This window comes from Podarcis cretensis, assembly GCF_951804945.1.
Source record: "Podarcis cretensis genome assembly, chromosome: 4".
NCBI lineage: Eukaryota > Metazoa > Chordata > Lepidosauria > Squamata > Lacertidae > Podarcis > Podarcis cretensis.
The window spans coordinates 66,679,053-66,705,182 of NC_137173.1; the positions used below are offsets into that span (position 1 = coordinate 66,679,053).

General features: G+C 41.6%; 1 protein-coding gene and 1 long non-coding RNA gene across 4 annotated transcripts in view; one reads left to right on the forward strand and one right to left on the reverse strand.

Annotated features, from left to right (window-relative positions):
• Window positions 1–2,198: 2,198 nt before the first annotated feature.
• LOC307214355 lies at window positions 2,199–2,974 on the forward strand. Its single transcript, XR_013837966.1, has 2 exons — window positions 2,199–2,317; window positions 2,357–2,974. It is a non-coding gene; the product is annotated as an uncharacterized lncRNA (long non-coding RNA).
• Window positions 2,975–4,043: 1,069 nt separating this feature from the next.
• PPEF1 (protein phosphatase with EF-hand domain 1) overlaps window positions 4,044–26,130 on the reverse strand; it is a 31,397-nt gene continuing 9,310 nt past the window's right edge. For all 3 annotated transcript variants that reach the window (XM_079972680.1, XM_079972679.1, XM_079972681.1), the window contains 13 exons: window positions 23,742–23,899; window positions 21,095–21,209; window positions 17,959–18,005; window positions 15,422–15,588; window positions 14,550–14,586; window positions 13,555–13,704; window positions 12,279–12,608; window positions 10,975–11,160; window positions 9,336–9,478; window positions 8,763–8,869; window positions 6,824–6,987; window positions 6,546–6,630; window positions 4,044–5,539 (listed from right to left, as the gene is read on the reverse strand). In XM_079972680.1, coding sequence (XP_079828806.1) covers window positions 5,346–5,539; window positions 6,546–6,630; window positions 6,824–6,987; window positions 8,763–8,869; window positions 9,336–9,478; window positions 10,975–11,160; window positions 12,279–12,608; window positions 13,555–13,704; window positions 14,550–14,586; window positions 15,422–15,588; window positions 17,959–18,005; window positions 21,095–21,209; window positions 23,742–23,899 — 1,883 coding nt within the window. In that variant the 3' untranslated portion in view covers window positions 4,044–5,345. The remainder of the gene's footprint in view (window positions 5,540–6,545; window positions 6,631–6,823; window positions 6,988–8,762; window positions 8,870–9,335; window positions 9,479–10,974; window positions 11,161–12,278; window positions 12,609–13,554; window positions 13,705–14,549; window positions 14,587–15,421; window positions 15,589–17,958; window positions 18,006–21,094; window positions 21,210–23,741; window positions 23,900–26,130) is intronic.

Here is a 26,130-nt window from a genome sequence, read left to right on the forward strand (position 1 = left end):
TCGGCTTCATCAATTTATTCGTGACACTTACTCATTGCTGTCAACAGGATCCACCCTTTCATTCTTACCAATCTGTCCATGTCTATTTCCTTTCGATGTACCGTACTTTTATTGGGAAAGAAAGCAGATACATATTTTATGAACAAATGAAACTTGTGTGTTTGTTTAAGATTGTGTGCCCAGACCAAGTAAGAGTCAAGCAGTAGGTGCCTGTCCTGCATCCATTCATAGCCCTGTGAACTTGTTTCTTCCCAGCGCACACAATGAAGGGCCAAATGAAGTGAGTCTGATCCGGAACTGCACTTTCAGCCATGCAAGAAAGCACATGTTTTCCTTTGACTTCAGTTCATACAAAATGCCTTTGCTTTAACTGGCTAGTGGCTGCAGTCTATTATTTGCAATCTTGAGCAAGTGGGTCAATGTTTCCATATGTCTTAAAGAGATATCAACTGCTGCAGTGTAAATTCAGAGTATAAACTGCAGGAAGCTTGGATTTCTTCCAAACAGGCATCAGATGTTCAGCCATGTGGAGCCTCCCACTCACTCAACCATCCCACTCCTCTTTCAACTCATCAGACTTGCTTTTTGAGTGCTCAGGCGGCATTTGTAGACTGCCTAGTTTTCCTACTAGGCCTCTGAATATTTTATTAATCTTATTTTGGTACAAACTATTTTTTTCTCACATACCTGTGGATGGACACTTTATAGCTCTATTTTAGAAATGTTTTATTTTCAGCACGCCAGCAAGCAACTGCAATATATAACACAGCACACAGGGCACAAAATTGCATGTAATATACATTCACAGCACGTGGTGTCCTGCGTGCTATTGCCCAATAGTTAGATGTCTGGGCATTCACTTTTTAATGCTGTATTGAATTATGTATCACATACATGAATAATTGAATGGCTTTGTCATATTCCTTTTAAATATCTGTGTGGAGAGAGATATAAAAAAAAGAAGCTTCCTTCACCAACAAAGTTTGTCCTGATTTGAGTTACTAAGTTCTAGAAGTGCTGAGATGGGGAGCAATCCCTAATATCTCATACCAGCATGTGTTTATAATGTGTACAGTGGTACCTCGGTTCTCGAACGTCTGTTGACAAACATTTCAGAACCCGAACGCTGAAAACCTGGAAGTAAATGCTTCCATTTTCGAATGCGCCTCGGAAGTCGAACGGCTTCCGCTGCGTGTTTTTCAATTTTCTCAACTGAATTTGCAGACAGCCCTTTGTGCCTTGGTTTTCAAACATTTTGGAACTCAAATGGTCTTCTGGAACAGATTACGTTCAAGAACTGAGGTACCACTGTATCAGCAAATGGGGGGGGGGAATGATTGTGTGAATGGGCCACTTGTAGGAAAGATACCGCTAAGGCAGGCTTCCTCAACCTCGGCCCTCCAGATGTTTTTGGCCTACAACTCCCATGATCCCTAGCTAGCAGGACCAGTGGTCAGGGATGATGGGAATTGTAGTCTCAAAACATCTGGAGGGCCGAGTTTGAGGAAGGCTGCTCTAAGGTAAATACAGACACACATCCCTCCCCTTTATTTTGAATTACATTAACAGAAGAGCAGCTTGTGCTCATTTATGTATGCCTGGGTATCAAGATTGTCCCTAAGCCTTCATGAGTAGGATTTGCTTCTTGAGCCAGACATCTTCCTCCTCATTTGTCATCCTTGCTTAAAGATCCAGTATTTTTAAATGGGCACAGTTCAACCATTCACCTGCAAGGCCTGGTTTGCACAGTGCTTTAAATCATAGTTTAACTAAACTGCGGTTTAAATGTGTACATGCCTGGGTTTGGACATAATGATAAGCCATACCATGGCTTAGCTCATGGCAACATAACAATAGGAGGAGCATGGGAGAAGCAAATGACCCATTATTTCACTGGCTTGTACCAGAGTGCTGCATGGTCTCATTTAAACCATATTTTAGCTTAACTATGGATTCAAGTTATATCCAAATTACATGAGCCCATTAATTCCATACATGTGTGAATCAGCCGTCAGTACCATTGGTTGTGGTAGAATTCTTACCCATGCAGAAATCCAGTCTGTAATTCAGGCCACACTAAAAGAAAAATATCCACAGCACTGCAAATGAGATAGCAAATCCGGCCAGATGTTCAGATCCAGGTTGCTGCCACCACCAAAGATATTACAGGCCTTGAGCTTGTGTTACCAGGTCTAATGGACAGACACTTTATGTTATTAGAAGCAAATATTACAGGTCCATTGCACTGGGATGGTATATTGGTATGAAGCCTACGTATGGGAGAGAAACTGTGAAGCAATAAAATCCAGACATTTGGGTAAGATAGAAGTGTTCTGCCCCTGGCCCTCACTGCCAGATGAAGAACTCAAACTCAGGTTTCTGTCCAAATCTTTAATGCATAAATATGAGCAGTACATAGGCAAGGCAGGGGTTAAAGGCACAGAAGGTGAATTACATGGCTACATACAAGCTGAGACACTGATTCAACAAGCAACACACACCCTGTCTCTTCCTTTTGGAAAGCGGGTTAGGGACACAGACACATGCGCAACGTGTACAGTGCTGCACAGTGCGAGTTCTGGAGTGCCCAGACACCACAAGCTGCCCTTACCTTAAGGCCTCGAAGTGTGCAAAAAGTTTGTTTCGGGACAGCGTCAAGTTTGGACAGGTGCACAAACCGGACACTCTGGGGCGGGAATAAACAGGGTTAAGAGTCAAGTATGGATTGATGTTTGTGTATTTCTTTTCTTTTCTAATGATGTAACTCCTTTCTTCCATCAGGGAACTCAAGGTGGGGCTCATATAGGGGGTTTTGGCTGTCTTTTTCCAGGCACTAACCAAGTCTAAATGTGTTTCACTTCAGAAAGGAGGCATGCCCTGGGATTTAGCTGAAAGATGATTCTATGACTGTTCTTAGCTACATCAGATATACAAATACAATTACAAATAAACAGATATCTATTTGGACATTGAATCTGTTTTGTTTTTTAAGATTTAAGAGGCAAACAGTGCCTTCTTTTATAAAATCTCTACAAAGATATTGATACCCTTTGGTAAACTGAGCTACATTTGGGTGTATTGATTTCAAGAATTAGAGGCACAACACAGTGGGAACTTCCAGCCTTCCAGCCGCTTGATTCAACATTACATAACATCCCCAAATCAGAATGAATACTCAGTAAATAGCCAATGTCATATGACCTCCCTGCATCCTTTGTACAAACAAATCAGGATGAACGATCAATATATACACCATATGGAAGTGGCTTCCTTATCAGTAAACTACCATTCACCTGGATCGAATTGCAACAGGCAACCTGTGCATGAAAACTCATTTGTGAATAGGGATCATCTTTTATGGATAGCTCTGGGAATGACCTAGAGATCTGGATACTCCACCACTGGCTGCACACCAGTTTTGTCCCATTCTGACCCTGAAAAGGAAGCAGGCCAGGCCCTCCGCTCAGCTGCATCCGTGGATGTCTGGACTGCAGTGACAGTTTTTCCCCAATGGAAAAAAATATTAACAAATTTCTAATGAGGGTGTTACTTTTATGTGAAGGACACAAGGATGAATAAGCATGAGCCTAATCTAAGAATGGGATGCGGGTGGCGCTGTGGGTTAAACCACAGAGCCTAGGACTTGCCGATCAGAAGGTCGGCGGTTCGAATCCCCGCGACGGGGTGAGCTCCCGTTGCTTGGTCCCTGCTCCTGCCCACCTAGCAGTTCGAAAGCATGTCAAAGTGCAAGTAGATAAATAGGTACCGCTCCGGCGGGAAGGTAAACGGCGTTTCTGTGTGCTGCTCTGGTTCGCCACAAGCAGCATAGTCATGCTGGCCACATGACCAGGAAGCTGTACGCCGGCTCCCTCGGCCAATAAAGCGAGATGAGCACTGCAACCCCAGAGTTGGCCACGACTGGACCTAATGGTCAGGGGTCCCTTTACCTTTAATCTAAGAATGAATGCTATTAATACAAGATAATCACATCATTCCATATCACTATTTAAAACGAAGTGAACGTTTCCCTGTTCTGATTTGTTCCCAATGCTTTATTATTGCCCACACATTTCTTCATGTTGTTCAATTGTTAAGGCAATTCTTTGGTTCATTCCTTTTCATGATCTTAGGTGCATGCGCATGCTGCTAAGACTTCAGGTGCCAGTTCTGCATGATGTAAAAGTCACAACTGCTTACAATGTAAGATTGTACCATAGTCTGGATTCCTTCCAGAGCATTTGGAAGGAATGAACTTTTGAGACTGCAGATTAGTGAAAGACATCAAATGATCTACTATGCAGTTTGGGAAGTGTTTCACCTGTTCTCTGTGCAACCTTAAGATATTGTGACCAAATTTGCATGATAGGTCATGAAATCAAGAAGCAGGTGATTTTGCTTTACGTTTGGCTACAACTAGATGCCATTTGGAATTAAAGGGGTGGTTTAAGTCTTATATTCCTGCACTGATTTTTTTTGGCTGAGGAATGCTGAGTACAAAACTGCTAGCAACAACTCTTTTATACTAGTGAACCTAGATGTCTCTTATCAGTTGTTTTTGAAACTAAGGCTGCATTCAGAAATGTGGATTTTATTGGTTATAATGCTCGCACTTCTGCCCCAATTTCTAACATTCCTTTTACACTGCGCTACCTGCTGCAATATGAAACAGTGGCTTTTAAATCAATATACTGCCATATTGCAGCAAATTTTAAATCATGGAGAAGAACTGTATGCTGGGACACTGCCCCATTTTTTGTCACATGAGCAGCAGTGCTGAGATCATGAAAACTGCAGGAAAGTTACAATGCAAAGCTATGATTTTCCAAGTGAATGAAGTTGCAAAAGGACTTTTTCTAGAAACAACACAGAAAGGACCGCTTAATTTTTGCTAGTTTTCTAGATCACGGAATATCAGTTTTGCCCCATTAGAGATCAATAGCCAGCAAGACCTACACTGTTCTTCAAACCTGAAACATGACTGGATTTAATTTTTTTTGTCTGACACAACTGTATGTTTCACAAGAGAGAAAACACTGCATATGAAAAAGCCATCTAAAGGAACCATTATTAGAGTAACCCTGAGATTATTAATATGGCACTACAGCAGTTATTGTGGACAGCGTAGTTTATATGTGTTTTTAACCATATTTTTCCCATCTACCTATACATCTCATCAGCAGCATTCTGCCAAATAGCTACGCTTACATATCATAAAGTAGTGGCTTCCCCAGCCAGTCTGTTTTCTAGGAATGCTGCTCAATCAAACTTAGCAGTATTAAGGCAGCAATTTATTTTAAGCAAATGTGCTGTGCGGGGGGAAGGGGCTTGTCAGGAATTCAGCTTCTTTAGTGATTGTACCTATTCTCCAATTTATGGACCACATTAAAAGCTTCCAGAAATTCATTGAAGTCAATGCTACCATCTTTGTTGAAATCAATGCTACGGGCTAAGCTGTCAATGGATTCATCATCCACATTGATTCTCAGATGCAAGTTGAAGAGCTTCCATGTCTGACGGAACTCATTAACAGAGATAAGACCTAAAAAGAATTGGAAGGAAGGGGTATGTCACTGAAAGTACTGCGCACACACACAAACATGAACACACACATAACTGTTGGAGAGTTAATGAAATCTGGAAATGTCAGAAGACTCTGGACTTGAATTTAGGGTGCCTAGGCATCTTATAACAAGCCTTGGCCGCATTTTTTTTGGGATAATAAACAGACTACTTCAATTAACTGTTGTGTAGATGTGCCCAAAAGTGTTCACATAGCTGTCCAAACCAAATCACTGTACAGGCCAAGACCAGGGAATGGGAGAGTGTGTGTGTACTTAGCTCTTCCAGTCTCAATGGTCAGTACAACCATGAACCAGCCCTCAGAGTACAGAACCAAGATGGGGACATAAGAAGAAGCAAAACCATAGTCACTTATGGTCTGTAATACTGGAAGAACCACCCATTCCCTGGCTAAATGGTATCCCTGCCTTCTATCTAGAATATGGGTAGGCAACCTAAGGCCCGGGGGCTGGATGCGGCCCAATCGCCTTCTCAATCTGGCCCACGGACAGTCTGGGAATCAGTGTGTTTTTACATAAGAAGAATGTGTCCTTTTATTTAAAATGCATCTCTGAGTTATTTGTGGGGCCTGCCTGGTGTTTTTACATGAGTAGAATGTGTGCTTTTATTTAAAATGCATCTCTGAGTTATTTGTGGGGTATAGGAATTTGTTCATTTTTCCCCTTCAAAATATAGCCCAGCCCCCCACAAGGTCTGAGGGACAGTGGACCGGCCCCCTGCTGAAAAAGTTTGCTGAACACTGATCTAGAGGGACAAATCAGTACATCAGTACACAATGCCTAGCCAGGGAGGACAACAAATGTTTCTACTTTTCAGTCGCCTTGTTCCCACACATATCCACTGCTTATGTTTTCTAATACTGATGAAAATCAAGCAGCTTCTACAAATATCCCTCAAATTTCCCGCCTCCCCCTATCTATGTTTACTTCCAATGCACCACTTTGGGAAACTGGATTTTAACATACCTGAATGATCTTTGTCAATCATATTAAAGATAATCTCCAAATCAGCTTTGTATCTACACAGGGTTTCCACCAAAAATGGCTGGACCTGAAAAATGTTTTATCAGAAATCAGAATACAGTGGTACCTCGGGTTGCAGATGCTTCAGGTTACAGACTCCACTAACCCAGAAATAGTACCTCGGGTTAAGAATCTAAATAGAATTAAGTGCTATTACAAGATCTTATTGTAAAACATCTTAACAAGGCTGTGAAGGTCAGCTGTTTCCTAAACTATCTCACCTCTTTGATGGGTAGCTGGATTTCAAAATTGTCAAAAGATGAAAGGTATTCAACTCTACCATCCTGGTCCAGGTAAACCAGCCGTGAACGCAATGTTCTCCAGGGAAGATCGAGACATAAGACAGACTCCACTGCTGAAGCCCACTCACCAGGAGAAATCTTTCCTGTCAAAAATAAACAAACAAAGAGCATTTTATGGTCAAAAGGAAGCAGGTGAGACAATGCATTTCTTATTGAGTCACTATACTGAAAATAGATTATATGTTTGCAGGAGAAGTTCTGGAGTTCTGCACACTGAAATAACAATGTTAAAACTGTTAATTTAAAATAAATTGCAAAACTCAGTGGCTTGGATCCTAACAAGGTAAGGCACAGAAGGCAATTTTTATGTCCTGGTCACCATCTCCCTGAGAACCTTCTCTGAAGCCATATGGGTCTCGCTGAACCACATGGAATGGGACATGGGTGGAGAGAAAAGGCTGCAAACTTTCCTGCCATGAACATCCTTAACCTACCATCTTTGAACCCCAGCCTAATTTTGGCTGATCCCGCACAAATCCCCATCCCATGTTGCTCAGGGGAGCCTCCATGACTGCCCAGAGAGACTTTCTTGGGATACTTTCCTTCTGTGAAGACCTGCAAGTTAACTTTTTTTAAAAGATGCAAGACAAGAAATGTCTTACCCATCTGAAATGCAAGCTGAGGAATTGCAACAGAATTCATTCCATCTGATATGCCTAGATGAACATGATTTGAGATCAAAGCAATCACTTATTTTAAGGACATCAGATTGGAGCCTGCCAGGGGGACAGTTCATAATATTATCTAATTTTTTTACATCAGAGATGCATAAGATATTAACGAGAAGCTTGCTCACTTCAAAAGATCGCACTGCAAACTGAAAAATTAATTCTCTAATACATTTTTTTTCTTGCATATGTGTACTGCAAAACACATGTGGGGGGAGGAGCTCTGATGCATTCAAGAATTGCCACCTCACTCAAGAGGGTAGCTTAATATCCAAATTTTTTTGTGTACATGAAAGGGTTCCATTCATGTACACAAGCTGAACATCCTGCAGCTCCCAGGATTAGCAGAGTGGATTCTGGATCTGGCTATGATTGTCCATGTAATTAGACTAAATTGCATATAGAGGGCACCAATCCCTCAGCTGATGGACAGACTTTATTTCACTGATGCCATCTGTGCAATTTCCAGTACTTATCTAAAAGATACCAGTCCCAGGGATTTTTTCTTTTAAAGATGCTTATCTGGAAACTCCAATCACAATTACAAAACCTCTACTATCAGAGACTACTTCCCTTATTTTCTGGCAGCAGATGTTAAAACTTGCCTACCTGCTAAGAAAAAGTGTGTAGCCAATCAAAAAAAGTGTGTAGCCTTCAAATATATGTCCAAATGTTTCCCACCGACCTTTTTGAACTCCAGTGTGCATCGTTTCCCACTTATTAAACCCCGTTTGCCATTTTCTTGCCTGATTAAAAACCTTTAGGAGTTGCTTGGGTTTTCATCATCAGGGCTAGCCCTGACACAACCTTCTTCAGATAGCATTACAGGGCGAGGGAGAATAGATGAAGGCAGAAATTGGTGTAAATGAATGGTGTTGGCTTTCAGTGCGGGGATGGTGGTGTTGAGCATTGTTGGATTGTACTTCAAGTGGCAGAATGTCTTGGGCAGCATTGTCCATTGTCAAACATCCTTTGATGTAACCCACCATTCTCAGCTACCTAATTGTTAGTATCGGGGGGGGGGGGGGTCCTGCCACTTATGTCCTTCTTTTAAAAACTCTATGCATCTGCTTTTAACCTCTGCTTTCTGTTGATTTGCCTTCTATCTCCCACTGATCCATCATAAATACAGTCACTTACATTACAGTGAAATGGAGCAACTGCGAAGTGCTGCTTTCAAATTGTGTTACCTGTGTAATTTGGATCGTACTGTCTAAAAGCAGCAATCAGTTCCAATTTGTGTGTGTAAAGTTTCTCTCGCAAGCACTTCAAAGCAGACAGCTCAATTGCAGTCACCCTACAAGGGAAGAAAGTGATTAGAATGGACAGTTAAAGAATCAAAAAATCTCTCCTGAGCTGTTTAACAGCAACTCAGCATTTACTAACTTCCTCCATCAACTTTCTTTACTTTGGAAGAGTAGCTCCCAAACCATGAACTGCTTTAAAACTGCTGAGGGTTTTGGCAGACCATTTAATGATTTTTCTGCCCATTGTATAAATTGCAATTCCATAGAATTCAGACTATAATACAAAAAAATGCAAAATAAAAATAAAAGAAGCACTAACAATACAGTTAAAAATAAATTTGACTATTTAATATGATGGATGTGCTGTCTCCCATCTTCAACCACAATTCCACACCAGCTGCCATGAATGTAGCTCAGTGACCACTGGTGGCGGACCAGAGCCTTGGGGACAGTTTTGCATTTTCAGTTCTGTTCATAAATCTTTAAAAACTAATATGTGTGCCCTCCTTATCCTACCTCTGATGAAGAGTCTCTTTGCGTGTCGATTTGCTGACTTGATACTGAACAAAACGAGGGATCAGATCTGGGTTTAGTTTGATGTAAGCACCACGGTTACTTCCCTCTGCATAGTAGTTTGAAGCAGAAAAAATAGTGATAACCTAGTTTTTTAAAAGGAAACAAAAATGCAGTTTAAGTAATGAGGATTTCAAGCTTGATCTGGCAAGATTTTAAACAAATTGTAGGCTGAACGAAGCAATATTCATAAGTATGACGAAGGCTAATATTGTGAATGAAAGCACCCTTTCCATGGCTGATACTAGGAAAGTGAAATGTTCTTTGTATTTGAGATTACATCCAGGGTCATGAGTCTCTTTGTGCATCAGGCTTTAACAAAACAAAACAAAACCTTAATTCAAGTACTGGGCACATTGTCTTTCTCTAGGACACTGAAGACAACAGTTCAGCAGAAACTCCATGTGATAAACATGCACAGCTCTTCTACTGAGTTCAAGGGCAAGTTCCACACCTACATTTGTCCTGAACGAATTATTTTATTTATTTATTTGTTGTTGTTGTTTAGTCGTGTCTGACGCTTCATGACCCCATGGACCAGAGCACTCCAGGCACTTCTGTCTTCCACTGCTTCCCGCAGTTTGGTCAAACTCATGCTGGTAGCTTCGAGAACATCGTACAATCATCTCATCCTCTCTCATCCCCTTCTCCTTGTGCCCTCAATCTTTCCCAACATCAGGGTCTTTTCCAGGAAGTCTTCTCCTCATGAGGTGGCCAAAGTATTGGCACCTCAGCTTCACGATCTGTCCTTCCAGTGAGCACTCAGGGCTAATTTCCTTCAGAATGGATACGTTTGATCTTCTTGCAGTCCATGGGACTCTCAAGAGCCCAGCACCATAATTCAAAAGCATCAATTCTTTAGCAGTCAGCCTTCTTTATGTTCCAAGTACTTTATTTATTTATACAGATATTCATATACCACTATATCATAAAAAAAAATCAAAGAGGTTGACAGTAAGATCTATATATAATAAAAATTCAAATCAGATTATTATCAGCTATTTTGGAAAGATGCATACTGTATTGCCTGCATAAGCCTAGTGGGATAGGAAAGTTCTCAGCTTGCATTTAACGGCTGAAGCACCTGCTGAATCTCTACTGGCCGAGTAGAGCACAAGGCTGGGCCAATGACACTGAAGGGTCTATTATTTCGTGTTGATGCCAAATGAGCCTCACCAACTCAGGGGACAACCAATGACACCCCTGCAGATGATCTTCCAAGCCATTTAATGAAGTATGGATTGGTGTCCATGATTGAGCCATGAAATGGCTCAGTGGAAAATAAGGAGGGAGAGGTGAAGACAAAAATTAGGAGTGGCTGGCAACTCTCAACATCCTTAAACTACAGTTCCCAGGATTATTTAGGGGGAAGTCAAAGTGGTATAACACTGCCTTCAATGTATACTGCAGATGGGGCCTAGTAGACGACAAAGACTCTGTGCTGATCACAAGTACCACATAAATATGGTTAGTGACTTGTATCTGGCAGACAGAAGCTCCTGCCTTACTCAGAAAAGCCCAGAGACTTACAATAAATGAAGCTGTCAAGACTCTGAAATTTAATCTGTAAATTTCTGGTTACCTTTCCATTATGACTGATCTCATACCCATCCTGCTTGCATTCGTGAGACCGGATGAGCATTTTCAAATTATAACGTCTTAGCAACCTGGCAGTAACATCTGGTCCGAAGTAACAACCTCCTCCTCGAAATTTGTTTGGTGTGCATCCATTCTGATGTTTCGGGTCACTCCAGAGAATATCCACCACCTTTCAATAGCAATTAAACAAAATGCTAGTGACCATTCACGATCCATCACTGGAATAATGTAAATCATAAAAAGCAGAGTTTGGTGGGTATCTACAAGGTCATCCCATCACAGCATGTAATGAGACTCCCTCCCCCTCCTCTCCCCATACACTCCCCAAATCTACTCCAGAGTCTTGGGGGAACCCCTAAGACTGGAAAGTCCCATCGCCCTAATGGAAACCCTTGCTGTGACAGCACTATGTTGAATAAAACCCTTAGAAAGAAATATGAATCATCAGGTTGTGAGGATCCTAACTGGGTTTAGGTTCAAAACAATATAATTTTAATGTACTAGTGGTGGTGAAACCTTATGACACTGAATAGGTAAGTTGGTATGGTGAAACCTTATGACACTGAATAGGTAAGTTGGTATGGTGGCACAGAATGTTGGCTCGCATAAGGAATGTTTCCCTCTCTGAGGGAAAGAAAGATATCTGTTTGGCGGCAGTTAAACCTCACAAAGTCTTTGGATTTGGGGGAGGTAGCCTGAGGGGTTACTGGATCTCAACAGTGATGCTCTGAAAGTGCCTTGATATCTGAGAAGGGATTCCAGGTGGCAAGGAAACTAAAGTGCAGGGAGTCCTGAGGCAAAGGGGCCAAATGAAAAATTCAAAATAGCATTGTATTGCAAAAAGGCAAAGGTAGATGAAAGAGGATTGAGGGTGAGGGAGGGGGAATACTAAACTCAGACTGTGTTTTATATAAGGAGTGTTCAAACAATCACCCCTCACGTGATGAGAGAGGGGGAGCACGCCTATAGAGTATACCATTGGAGAACCCATTCTGTGAAGGAACTCGGACCCTTACACCCTTTTGATTCAGCCCAACATCATCCTCAAAGCATGAATGGGTGTTCATTTAAGCACTCACATACTGACTTGACAAATCAACCATTTTGTTTTGTCTGCAAGCTTCTAGCAACTATAATTTGATATTAAAGTAATTAGCATGCTCATTACATTATCTTAAAAGCTTGTTTCCAAGTTGTTTTTTTGAAGATTATTTCTCAAATGTTAACATTTTAATAGCCAATATTTGTGGAGGAGGGGAAAGACTCTTATATACAGCTCTGGCATACTTGCTTCCACTCCTTTGTTGTTAATTCTGAGGATGTGTGCGGTGTGGTAACACTGCCAGGCTTAAAATATTGCACCTCCGGAAGAAGACTAGAACTGCCTCTGCCAGGGAGGTTGCCAAGATGCTCTTTGCCATCAGACACATCCCTACTGTATCGTCTTCTCTTGCTAGGTGCTGATGTGGACCTCGTGGCCTCTTTGAGAGAGATGTCCTGCCCGGAAAGGGACTTCGTGGCCTCCGTCCAGTGGGAACAGGTTTCTACAAGACTAGCTCCACGTGGCTTACAGACTGTCTCTGCATTTGACTTCACTGGCCTCAGCACAGACTTCAACTATAAAGACAAAATGAATGATCGCCATTTATTGGCCTAGATCAGCACAGGCATATTGCTGAATTCTGACCATGAAAGTGAAAATATAGTAGCTGATCTACCAGGTATAGGTGAGAAACAATTCATAAACAAGTGTTGACCACAATGGAGACCTGCACAAAAGTAAATTACCTTAGCCCTGAAAGTGTGTTATCTTTAATGAACTTTGGCCAACGGTCAAGGAGTGGAGCAGCTCACCTGGTGAGGCAGCAATAGTCTCCTGGCAGGGGCGCCACTCCCAGTTACTGGAAGGAGGGAAGCAGCAGTGAGACCAGGGTTGCAGAGGGACACTGATATGAGCACTGGATTTTCTCTGCTGATGCAGCCCAGACCTTCTTGCCACCTTGCCCCTTTTCCACACCTCCCCAGTAAGTGACAGCAATCTCATTGCTGGGAGGCTATTGCTGCAGCACTGCTTCTCCCCCCAGGCAGTGCCAGTCCTTGGGGCTTCAGAGGCAAAGCACCACTGCCCTCCCAGCTTCCAAATACAGTATGTTGCTGGTTTGTACTGGAAGGAGAGGGGTAAGGCATGGATAACTTGGTGCTGCGCAGTGCAGCATGATCGAGCCAAGCCACAGTTCTTGTCATTATGCACCTGGACTAAAAATCACGGTTAACCCCTTAAAGCATTGTTAAGGTGACTATTAGCCTTAAGGTATGGTCTAGAGAAAGTATGTACTAGGGCCACATAATGCAACAAACTAAGGCATTTTTTTTAATCCGTTGTGTTTTGCTACTTTACTCCTTTAAATTTTCAAAATGCTAATGGCATGTTTACGTAAAAGAGTTAAGATACACAAGGTTAATTCTCATTGATTTCAATAGCATTTGTGTGTTGCTGAGATGGATTGGAGCCAAAAAGAGCAGAACTAAAGAAAAAGAGCGTCTTGCGAGTATAACACCTTACCTTGTTTCTCTGAAATAAATTAAGGAAATTCAAATCAGTAGTGTCCGATATCCCTCCATGTAAAATAAGAACTTTGCTGTCAATTATAGTTGCAAGAGGAAGCCAGCTATAGACATCTTCCAGAAGATGTAAAATTGCTGTTCCATAGCACTATTAAGTGAAAATAAAGGCTATTAGGTAGCAATCAGAAGGTCCCTGAAATAATAGCAAATTGATGAGCTTCATGGGTGGTTTCTCAAAGCCATAAAATAATAAAATGAAAACTATTTGTAAATCTATGCTTGCCCCATCTCTGAGTCGCCTTGGCCCGCCCCCCAGGTACCCAAGCGGCTAGCTACACCGCTGAGCACGTGGGGGAAAATAAAGGGGTTCTTGTGAGTAGGGATGAATGAATCTACCACTTTTGGTTTCTCTCTATTTCTGACTTTTCCATTCTTAAATTCTTCAATACTCCACATTTCCACATTCATTTTTTTAAGTCCTCATGAAAATTCATCATTTTAGTGCAATTTTTTTCCTAATACAAACATTTGTATGCAATTTTGCATAATATACATATTTTACTTGATATACAAATTTCCCTGTTTTAATGCACTTTTGCATGTTATATTCACTAATATATACATGTACACACACACACACACACACATTACACTAGTATATGCATTTTTGTACACATTACTTGGCTGGACAACTGTATAGCAAAAGTCAAGAACGTGTGAATTTTGAAGGATCGCTGAGTTTCAGTTCACATATCATTTCAGAAAATGTAAATTGGGTAAGATCACCATTAAATGCAAACTGAATTCAATTTACTCCCCATACTTATTTATGGGTAATGCTTAAAACATCTCTGAGTTCAGTATTCTTTACAGAACTAATGTCCATAAAATTAACTTAGGGCTTTGAAATGCAAGGAATGCAGTCTGTATCATTTAGCTAAAAGGTGAGGTTGCTAATCTGATGCCACTACCAAAAGACAGCCAAATATTTACCTGGTACTTCTTCATAACTTCTTTTGTGAAACCATATCTGAAACAAGTTAAAGGTTATTTCAATAGTGGATCACACTCTCTATGTACCTATATGTAAGAGAGAATTCTTTCTTCCATATTATAGGTTTATAACAGAGGGGAGATCCATTATCATTACCAGAGTATAGCAAGACAACAGAAATCAGAGATTTGAATTGTAGGATATTTCTGTTGCATATTTCTGTATCTGCACCCCAGATACAGATTTCCCACTTATTTTATCAGTATGCATCAAGGAACTTTTCCATACTCTGGTACAGTTTTTGTCCAGTGCATGGTCTGAAACAGGGGTGAGCAGATTTCAGGTTTGTGGGATCTACTTTCAGCAGTATAAGATGGAGCCAGGGATGTGGTGGGCGGATTAATTTTGTTGTTGCCATAGTAAATTAACTTAGAGTCCTTGCTGAAACGCTACAGAGATCTACCAGTATGTTCCAAACTCCTTCCTTCCCACCTCTTATCTAAAGCAAAAGAAATAAAAAATAAGGTTTTCTTTTCCAGTATTTCTGTATATTGAAATGCTGAACCATAAAATAACACAATGCTTCTGCCTTCAGACGCCAAGACCGTTTCTAAAGAGTAAACAGAGTCCAAATTCTAACCAAATGCACAATAATTTGATTCTTACTTTCTATTATACTAAGATACATTAACATGTGTAGAGGGAGCTCATAGACAGTATCTAGTGATCTGAGCAAAAATTACAAGTGTATCTCTCCGTTATCAGATCAAGTGTTTCAACTGGAGGCTTTGGGAAGACAACACATGTAGATTAGGCGAATGAAAGATAATATATCTAGCTAACTGGTTAGCTAGCTGAACAATGGCGATACCTAAGATTCATGATATGGTCCTCATGGTTCCCTCGGTTCAAGTGCAAGTGGTTAGGGTAGACAAGTAGAAAGGCAAACAGGATTATGAGTATTTCTATGGAATTTTTTCCTCTGTCCACAAAATCCCCATTAAAAATGTAGGGGTTTTCCTCTGAAGGAAGTCCATTCTGTAAAAGAAGAAAAACGACAATATCATCTGCAAGTACAACAGATATTAATTATTGCAAAACAAGAGTCAGCCGGTCAACAGGGCACTGCAGAGCTGTAGGTGGCCTCACCTCCTCACTGATGCCAACATCTCTTTTGCAGCACTGCCATATCACATTAGTAGCTGCACCTGTGCCCAGGTGAGCACCAGGTCCTTGGTGACAGACGGAGGACACCAGGGATGGTTTTGCTTATGTTCACCTTGAGCTGCCATGTCCGCACAGTTCATAAAACTATTCATTTGATATTACTTTTATATGAACCATTTAGGAATTCTTTATTATGCTTGTCCTAACCAATTGTGGAAAACAATGGTTAGATGTGCATCTACCCTATGACCAAGGAGTCCAAGTCAGCATACGTTCTTCTTCCCTGTGTTCCCCAATTTTATCATCACAAGATCCATAGGAGGTAGGTTAAGCTAAGAGGGTGAATGGCTGGTACATGGTTGTCTATCCAGTGAGCTGTGCAGCTGTGTGGGCATTTAAACCCTGGTCCAATACTCTAAACCAAGCAGTGATGAACCTTTTTGGGTTATACCTCCAGGGTCTGTGGGCCCATGGATGGTCTGACAAAAAGTGTATGTAGCCACCCCACACACTCCTACGCACACACAGAGTCTTTGACACACATACAGGGGAGCCTCCCTTCCTCAGCTGATCTGATTTTCCTCCCCCACTCATAAAGTGATTGATCTGATTGCTGGGGAGGGAAGGATTTTGTGTCCACATTTTTGGTGGGAGGGAGGATGTTCTGATGCTGCCAAAATTAGTAGGAGAAGCCGGAAACATTTGCTGTGTGTGTGTATGTGTGTGTGTGTACATCTCAGGCCCCTGGGCTTGGACGTAGCCACCCTGCTCAAACCACTACACCGCAATGGTTCTTTGGGCTCCTCTTCCAATCTCCCATAATGATCATAGACAAATCTGAGGCTGAAAGGAAGGGAATGTTGATGAAGCTGAGCCCTAGTCATGCAACGTATCTAACTCTGTTCCAATTGCTCTGTCCTAGACGTCATATATGTCATAAGCCGCCCAGAAGTCCAAGGAGGAGCAGTAGAATGAAATTTTGTCGAATGAATTTTAGCAGGTTCTCAAAATGCCTGCAATCAACGTTTATGGAGCCTGGAAAGCTTTTTTTTTGCAGCGCCAGCTCTTAATACACCTTAACATTTGACATTGCATTTACATTTCAAATGTGAAAATCCAATTTACTTCAAAATACAATATATTATACAGCATGCTTGCTTCCCCTTGCTTTCCTCGAACACTTCCCTGGCTTTTGCTAATGCCCTTTTCGAGGCTGGGGATGAAATGAAAATCCATAGCAGCAGGCAACGAGAGTGAAGACAGCTTTCCAATGGTGAGTGGAATAGGGGGTTGCTGCTGCCACTGCCTCATTAGAGTGCCTTCTGGGTTTGCGCTTAATTAGCTCCCTTTGTCAATCTGCCTTTTAATTCCGCTCCAGGATGTCTATATGCATAGAATCAATTTAACACAAGCTAATTTAGCAACTGGCAATTTAAAATATTACGGGTTTGGGGTTTTTTTTTGAGGAACATGATGGGAAACGGCATCATTTAACAATGATTAGTGCAGTGAATGGAAGTGTCTCCAAACTGCCTACTTTAATTAAGCCAAGGTGTTATTCTTAAGAGAAGCCGTTAAAAAGCATTAAAGGCATGTTATCTAGTTTAACTGGCTTCAGACCATGTTAGGGTCATCACTTATGGCCTTTAGCTATTTCCCACCCACCCTTCTCCATCCCCTCCAAAGGCAGGCTTGTACATGGTGCAATTTGAGGAAGCAAAATGAAAGAAATACAAGCCACACTGTAATCTGAATCTGGGACTATAAACTCTGGTGGGCAGTCCATCAATACACCATGCTTAGAGGGCAGTAGCAATATGATACATATGTTATTATCAGAGAGTTTGGGGAAGTTGTCTTCCCTGAAAGCTCCCAATGGAGATCATGCTACACAGCCTGGATAAGGTTAAGCTTCTGTCCCTCATGAACAGTTTGAACAACAGATCACCTGAGGCTTTAGGGAGATTTCCGCCTCCCCCCACCCCCCCTTTGTTTATACTTCACAAAAATCGCAAGGAGTATCTTCATTGTGGTTGGATACCCTCCAGTCACCAGCTGATTGTGCCCTTCAGTCGACATTCAGTCCTGATTAACTGAGTGTGGAGAACGGAAAGATGGCCATAGGCCAAAAATTGATACCACAAAGTGCTGGTGATCTTTCTCTATATATACACACAGTTGCTAACGGAATCCAGTAGCGTTGAGGCACCATTAGGAAACAGCAAAGCCAAATTTACTTACTTTGTAGAAAATCAGCAAAAGGTCATCCAGCTTTCCATGAAGATCGCCTAGAAAGAACACAAACGTTCACAGTCGGGCCATGGGACCACCAATCGGGCAGGTAGAATACGCAAGACTGGAAGCAAACAGTGATTATTGTTTCCTAGAGCTCATGCATGTTTAGAAGTGTTGTAAAGCAATGGTATGAAGCACTAACTGCATGATGGTCAACTCCTGAATCCAATTCCTCAGGGGAGCACTTTGCATTCCCTGTGGACCAGCTGCTTACAGTAGACATTTTGTGAAACTATGCACACATATGTATGAAACCATAATATGAAACACAACAGGTGCAACTGCTTAACTGTCCACCCACTACCCAAAAGCATTGGGAAGCTGTGTTGGAAGCAACAGGGAATGTATGAGGAAGCAGCCGAGGCTTAATGGTCCCTCTCAAACTGCTATTTGAAGAACAAGATTACAGTGGTACCTCGGGTTACATACGCTTCAGGTTATACACTCCACTAACCCAGAAATAGTGCTTCAGGTTAAGAACTTTGCTTCAGGATAAGAATAGAAATTGGGCTCCGGCGGCACGGTGGCAGCAGGAGGCCCCATTAGCTAAAGTGGTGCTTCAGGTTAAGAACAGTTTCAGGTTAAGAACCGACATCCGGAACGAATTAAGTACTTAACCCGAGGTACCACTGTATAAAATCCTTTTCACCCTGAGGGGTACATTCCTTGGTGGGCAACCTTTCGAGTGCCACATGGAAATGGTGGTCAGGGTCAGAGGCAAAAATGAGGAGAACAACAAATGTAATTTTTAAAAATTTTGTTTAGTATACTAGTTAACACTCACACTTGAGCTGTTGGTGACGATGCAAGTGAATCCTAAACACTACACTGCTCTTTTCTAGGCAAATATGACCAGGGTGAGAAAGCTCTCAAGAGGGAGGGGGGTCATATTGAAAATGGAAAGGAGTCTTAAAGGAATTTAAAATGGGAAGAAGCTATTTTAGGACTTTAAAATAGAGGGGAGGGGGGGGACATTAGCTTCGTAATATGGAACATATTAAGCCCTTTAAGACCAAACCCAACAAATATTACTATGAAATAATAAATTGGATTTGGATTTAGTGGGGTTTAAATGACGCTCATTAAAGGAACTCTCACATATGCAACACATGAACCAGATGAATATTTAATGCCTGTTTCAATGTAGAAAGTTAAAAAGGATTTGACGGAAGTGACATAGATCTCGTTTTGTGGCAATCAACATTTTGGCTCAAACTTCAGTAAAAAAATACACTTTCATCTGTCATTAAGGATGTTTTGAGCATGAAGACTATTATTTGCTTGAAGGACACATCAAAAAATCTCTCAGATGCTCTTTCAATTGTGCAAATGAGGACACCCATTGGAGGATGTATGTACATTGATTATCAAGGCCACACTTACACACACATACGTGTGTGTGTGTAGAAGTCTAAGGATATTTTGTTCTTGCTTACTAAAGCTCATTCAGTGGTATAAACCTGCATTGAATGCTTGAAGCATCTTTTATTAAAATTTGGTTTCTCTCTGCACCTGCAGCAGTACAATTAATTTATTTTGTGTGCGCGTCTTCTCCTGATTTGAAGAGAGAGACTAATTATTACTAGTAACCATTTAGTGCTGTCTTGCAAGTGGGTCTCCTCAAGCAAATCCAGGAAGTCTAATCCCATCCATTCACCCATCTATGGCGGTGTAATCAAGGCCAGATGACTGAGAGGCACTTAGACGTTGCCATCTTTAGCTGACTCTTTATGCAGCTGGCCAATTGGTGATCCATGGCCACAAAGCAATCTTATTTGGGCTCCAAATGGATTCCCAAAGCTGAGGACAAAACATTTTGCCTCCAGTTTCACTCTGTGGTTTTTCTTCTTAAGAAAAGGAAGATTGCTTATAATACATATACCCATATACTAGACAACCACATATGAATTTGTAGTTGTTTGCATATATTAGTGATACATACTTTACTTTCTCTTTTTATGCACCTTTTCTTTTTCTTTTCTTTTGTTCAACTGAAATACTTTCAATCAAACACTAAAATAAAAAAGAAGATTGCTTTCTGAATTTCTGCATGAGAGAAAGAACATGCACTTTAATGTTCGGCCTCTCTCTCTCTCTCTAAATATACACCCCCTCAGAACAAAGACTGCATAACATTTCCCCACTGAGACATCCATATATTGGGGGGGGGGGGGAGGGAGAGAGAGAGAGAATGCATCATTGGTTTGCTCATTTTCATCACAGTGTGGATATGTGTGTGTGTCCCCCCAGAAGAAGTATCAATGAACTGGGATTTTCTTCTATCATGATCATGTTCACGAACCGTTTGTTGAAGCACTTGGGGGAGGCAAGAGGTGAAAGAAATTATTTACCACACAAAGTAGCATTTTACAGATGGAAAAGCAGCTCTTTTCTTAAAAGTTTGCCAGATTTAGTCACTGACTCACCCAGCAACATCTGACAGGGGGAAAAAGTGGGAGGAAGTGTTCAGCTTACTTTAAAAATGCCAGGCGATGAGTCATCAGCCTTCCACCCCCCCCACCCCCAATAATAAAGGGAAGACAGGAAGGATTTGTACTGTGAGGGGGTTGGGGAAGTGTAACATTCCAATGGCAGCTATAAAGACCACTTACCACTGGCTGGTGGGGAGTGGGAGTTGTGGTCTGGCCCGGCCAAGGTGGGTTAAGGCTTACTTTAGGCGTAGCTGGGGGAGGGGTTCATTTCTGTCTGGATGCACAGACAGGGGCTGATGGGCCGTAGCACCCTCAAAATGGTGGTTGCGGGGAGGGGGTTCACCCCAATTTGATGTATGCCATAGGGCGACCCTTAACCTTGGTTATCCCTGCCAAAAATCAACCAGTAGGCAGGCTGGCTGAGTCAGGATACACATCCAATGCCTACGCCCAAACCTGCTGACACCTGTAATCAATAAAGCTGTGGCCTGCTTAAATCTCCTTTTGGTTGTCCTGTGTTTATTGCACCTACATATTGCCTTGGCCCTACAGCGTCTGGGCCTGCAACCACAAATGCTAGTCAGTCCTACAGATTCACAATATACTTTAGATATCAACCCGGTGCCACATTTCTCTTAAGGAGAACTCACCACAGATGGTTATTTCCTTGGTATAAGAGGTGGAGAGGTGTGTGATGTTTGGCATCTGCTGAAGGACCTTCCTGGTCTCATGTAGCAGCTGAAGAACGTATCGGGCGTGGAGGTGCTGTACGGAGTCATGGAAGAAGAAGAAGAAGAAGAAGAAGAAGGAGGAGGAGGAGGAGGAGGAGGAGGAGGAGGAGGAGGAGGAGAAGGAGGAGGAGAAGAAGAAGAATAGTAGTAGTAGTAGTAGTATTAGTAGTAGTTTGGATTTGATATCCCGCTTTATCACTACCCGAAGGAGTCTCAAAGCGGCTAACATTATCCTTTCCCTTCCTCCCCCACAACAAACACTCTGTGAGGTGAGTGGGGCTGAGAGACTTCAGAGAAGTGTGACTAGCCCAAGGTCACCCAGCAGCTGCATGTGGAGGAGTGGAGACGCGAATCCGGTTCACCAGATTACGAGACTACCGCTCTTAACCACTACACCACACTGGCTCTAAATGATATATTACAGAGAGTCGTTGGAAGAACTCCATCACCAAAACCCAGTGAGCTTTGTGCTTGCACACAGTTCTTGTCAGCGTGACAAACATTTTCCAGTCATGACTGCAGACTTGGGGGATCGTTACTGCACAGATGAGCATGGAGATGGGGGACATCTCTAATGCAGTAGCAGCGTTGGTGCCCATACTATATTAAGAATCATCATTTTATTTGTATGCCACCTTTCCCTAGGTAAAACCATGCTCAAGGTGGCTTACAACATGAAAAGATTTACATGACTTCACACATAACAAAAGTAGCTTAAACATGGAATAAAACACATCAAAAAGCACACAACCGAATTGAACAAATGCCACATAAATCATAATATCTAAAACAAAGATACAAAAAATTGATATCAATAACAGAAACAGAAACCCCTAAGCAAAACTCAGCCTCAGCTTTCATAGCTGGAGTCAGTCAGTCAGGCCACTGCCTTCCTCAGCCAGGCAAGGGGGCAGGGAGCCAGCAAGGCAAGGAGCAGGCCTTCCAGGACTCACAGCCAAGATGGCTTCTGGCCTCTACAGCAGCCTCAGCTTTTGTAGCTGGAGTCAGTCCAGGCCCCACCTGGACTGTCAGGTGGAAAAAGGCAAGCAAGGCAGGGATCATACTTTCAATATTGGGTTGTAAGTCTGTGTAAGGGATGTAGTTCTGTGGTACAGCATCCACTTTGCTTGCAAAAGATCCCAGGTTCAACTCCCAGCATCCCCAAGTAGAGCTGGGAATATCCCCCGTTTGAAACCCTAGAGAGCTGCTGCCAGTCAGTGTATACACTGAGCTAGATGGACCACTGGTCTGGCTCAACATAAGCCAACTTCCTATGTTCAGTAATGTATCCCGCTGGCCCTATTGTTTTAATGCCCTTCTTGATATTGCCAGAACAGCAGCAGGTATACCCAGAGACTGCGGAGTTCAGTTTTAGTGGCCAACAGATCAAAGGAAGCAGAAATGCCATGGGATGGGATATCCAGCTTTGCAATGTCCGTCTTTCAAATTAAACCATATCCCATTATAGCTAAAGAAATGGAAAGCATAGGGCTGTGTGAGTCTCCTGCGCCAAATGCTCTCAAGAACAGCAAGTACCAACAATGACTAAGCAATTGCTAAAAAAGCGTGGCAGTGGAAAGAATTATGTTTTCTTCTCTGATGAATGTATTGGGGTGAATAAACAGCCTTTCAACAGGAACAGGGCTGGCAGAGCAACCTTTTTCGTAAAGCTGTCAGTTGAGGCCTGTTGTGTTTAAGAGGATCACAGAATTGTAGAGTTGGAAGCGACCCTGAGGATCATCTAGGCCAACCCCTTGCAATGCAGGAATATGCAGGTGTTCCATACGATGTTCGAACCTGCAACCTTGGCGTTATCAGCACCATACTCTAACTCACTGAGCTATCCAGGCAGAATACATACATACATAATTTTATCTATATGCCACCTTTCCATGATTAAAGCCAGGCATCCCCAAACTCGGCCTTTCGGCTGTTTTGAGACTACAATTCCCATCATCCCTGACCACTGGTCCTGATAGCTAGGGATGATGGGAGTTGTAGTCCCAAAACATCTGGACGGCCGAGTTTGGGGATGCCTGATTAAAACCATGCTCAAGGCAGCTATATGAAAAAACTACATAATTACAAACCTAGCAAAAGTAGTAATAAATCATAAGTAAAACATCAAAAAGTGCACAATCAAATTAAACAATGCCCACATAAATCATAATAAGAACTAAAAGAAAGATACAAAAAATTAGTATCAAAAATAGCAACAACCCCCTAACAAAAGACCCCTCAGTAATACTTCATCTCCACTCCTCAGTTTTGCTTCTGCTATTACATGTGCATTCTTGTAATTGTTTTCAATGTAAGCTCCTTTGAACATTTGGAAAACTGGCATACCATTATTTTGGTAAATAACTAAATGCACCATTGTTCATCTCTTTCAATATGCGCATATGAAGTGCTTACAAATTCCTTTCCCCCCACCATGATGCACATTAGCCTTCCACGCCCTGCTGTCTTAATGGTGTCTAAGATGCCCTTACGATTATCAGCTGACACTTTTAGAGAGACCATAAAAATAAAAGGGAAATCCATTTAACCATTAGTCTGAGCTTGCCTGTCGGTGCTTGAAAGCCTGAAGAAGAACATCAGTGTCAGCAACAGTGAGGGGGAAACAAATGTGGGGCCCGTAGTAGGAGGGAGGGACCTCAATGGTCTGTTCATATTCTCTCATTGTATAATCACTGGTGGTGGAGAAAAAGTTAGAGCTGACGTCTATAAAGGAAGCAGAAAAGCAACTTACAAAATTTTAGTTAGTTGACAACAAATGTGCCTTTGGATAACGAGTTCATGAACATTTGTTTAAATTGATGATATATTCAGCATAATGCCGATATATATAACAGACACTAAAATCCAAAGAACCTTTTGGGCATTTGTAAGAACAAGGAAGAGCTTTGTCATGCTCAGTGTTGTTCTGACTGCGGGCCCAGTTTTGGCATTGAAACCTCCTTGGTTGCCCTTTCCTTTATCAGGAAAGTGACAGGAGCAGTGTTTTTTAAAAAATAGGATTTTTATTAAAGTTTTTCACAATACAGTACGAAGAAAGGTACAAAAAATACAAACAGATCCTGTAAAATATGGAGTCTTCTCCTAAAGGCAATTCTCAGTCCCCACCACCCACAGAAGGTAGCAGCTCTCACCTTCCTTTCTCCTTCCAGCCTCTTGCCTTTGGAGACCAACATTTCCTTGTCTCCCACCCAGGGCTCTCCATCAAACATCTACCACCCACATGAGTACACAATCCCAAACATATGACTCCCAAAAAGAGGAGGCAGAGAGAGAGAGAGAGAGAGAGAGAAAGGAACAAGAAAGGAGAGACAACAGAAAGAGTGAAAATTAAAAAGATAAAAGGGGAAGAAACATTAGAGAAAAATAAAAGGACTTCTGATGTTCCATCTGCCAGTCACATTTTTTAAAAGAAAGATTATTTAAGACATTCAGTCCACGATCTTCTCCACTTTCTGTTAAACAATATTTATTTTAAGTCAAAGTGTCTCAGAGTCATTCATTTCTTTTCCCCACAAAAAGTCCAAGAGGGGTTCCCGAACTATTATTATTATTGGTAAATGCCTGCCATGTTTCCCCCCCTTTAATATTAACTTTACCTCCATTAATTGCCGATTCTCCCTACTGAGTGTCAGTTCTTCCATCTATGTCTATGACAGGAGAATTTTAAATTGCTGCTGAAATCTTATTGTTTTGCTGTACAGATGTTTCGGCGATAAACCTCCCACCCACAACCACAGGGCTTCTGATTGTGATGAGGTCCAATTCGGGTTCAAGAAAACACAAGTTGATCTTCCTCTTCAGACCTTCTCTGCTCAAGAAGGGAAGGCTCATAACTGATGAAGTGGGAGACACTCGGCTGGAGCCAGTGTGCTTGACTCCATGCCTCCTACTCATGCTAATATGTCCTACTCAGGGCTCTTTTGTCATCCACAGGACTAAAGAATAATGTTTCACCTATGCTTTGTGTATGATATGTGCAATTCCCACGGGGGAAAAGCTTCTGCAAGTATGGCTTAAAAGAAAACTATCAACCAACCTTGGCATTTACTGGAGGACATGCCAGCTTGTGCAGGGAAAACCACTAATTACTTATAAAGGAACAAGGACTATGGCAAACAGACTGAGTCACAGCAGCCTACATTAAAATCACAATTATAAAATATTGTCAGGAACAAATATTGCCCCAAGAGGCATTTTCTGCATAAGAGCAAGCTGTAATTGAAATGTGCTAAGTGTGATAAGAATTTGGAGTGCTTCTTAAAAGTAAACATTATTTCGAGTTATTTATTGGCTTCCTTGCTAACAACCCCAAACAAGAGCCACAGTCCCTGGTTTCTCAGCATCAGTCATTGCAAATGTGCACTCCCTGCTATTTGAAAAATGGGAATGTTAGTCTTTTAAAAATATATATTATTTACTTTGAAAAATTGGCATTACAGAACATGAAAGCAAAACTTTCCCACATACCTTCACACATACAAACATATACATAATATATACATAACATTTACATATACCAATACATAAGAGGCATTCTAAAAGCCAATTTCATATATACCATGTAATTTAAACTCTTAATGGCAGCATATAATTTGATTCTTTTTCTGTTATGCCCAGTTCTTTTTCAATATATGTTTCTACTGGGACCAGTTTGGCCATTTCTTCTCTAATAATTTTTATAGCGATACATCATCAGTTAATTCTTTGTCTCTGAAATGTTTCCTTCATAATTCCCACCATTTGCCAATATGACTGCTTTTAAAAAAAACAAAACCATGACATATGGTAAAAAAAATCACCTTTTACTTATGGATAAATCCAGGACTTACTTTCTTCTGGCTTACTAATTATTTTACTTTTCAATGAAGTCCAACTCCTTCTTAAAGCAAATTTATTTATGGATCATAGCTGTCGAGAAACTTGAACCCTTTTCA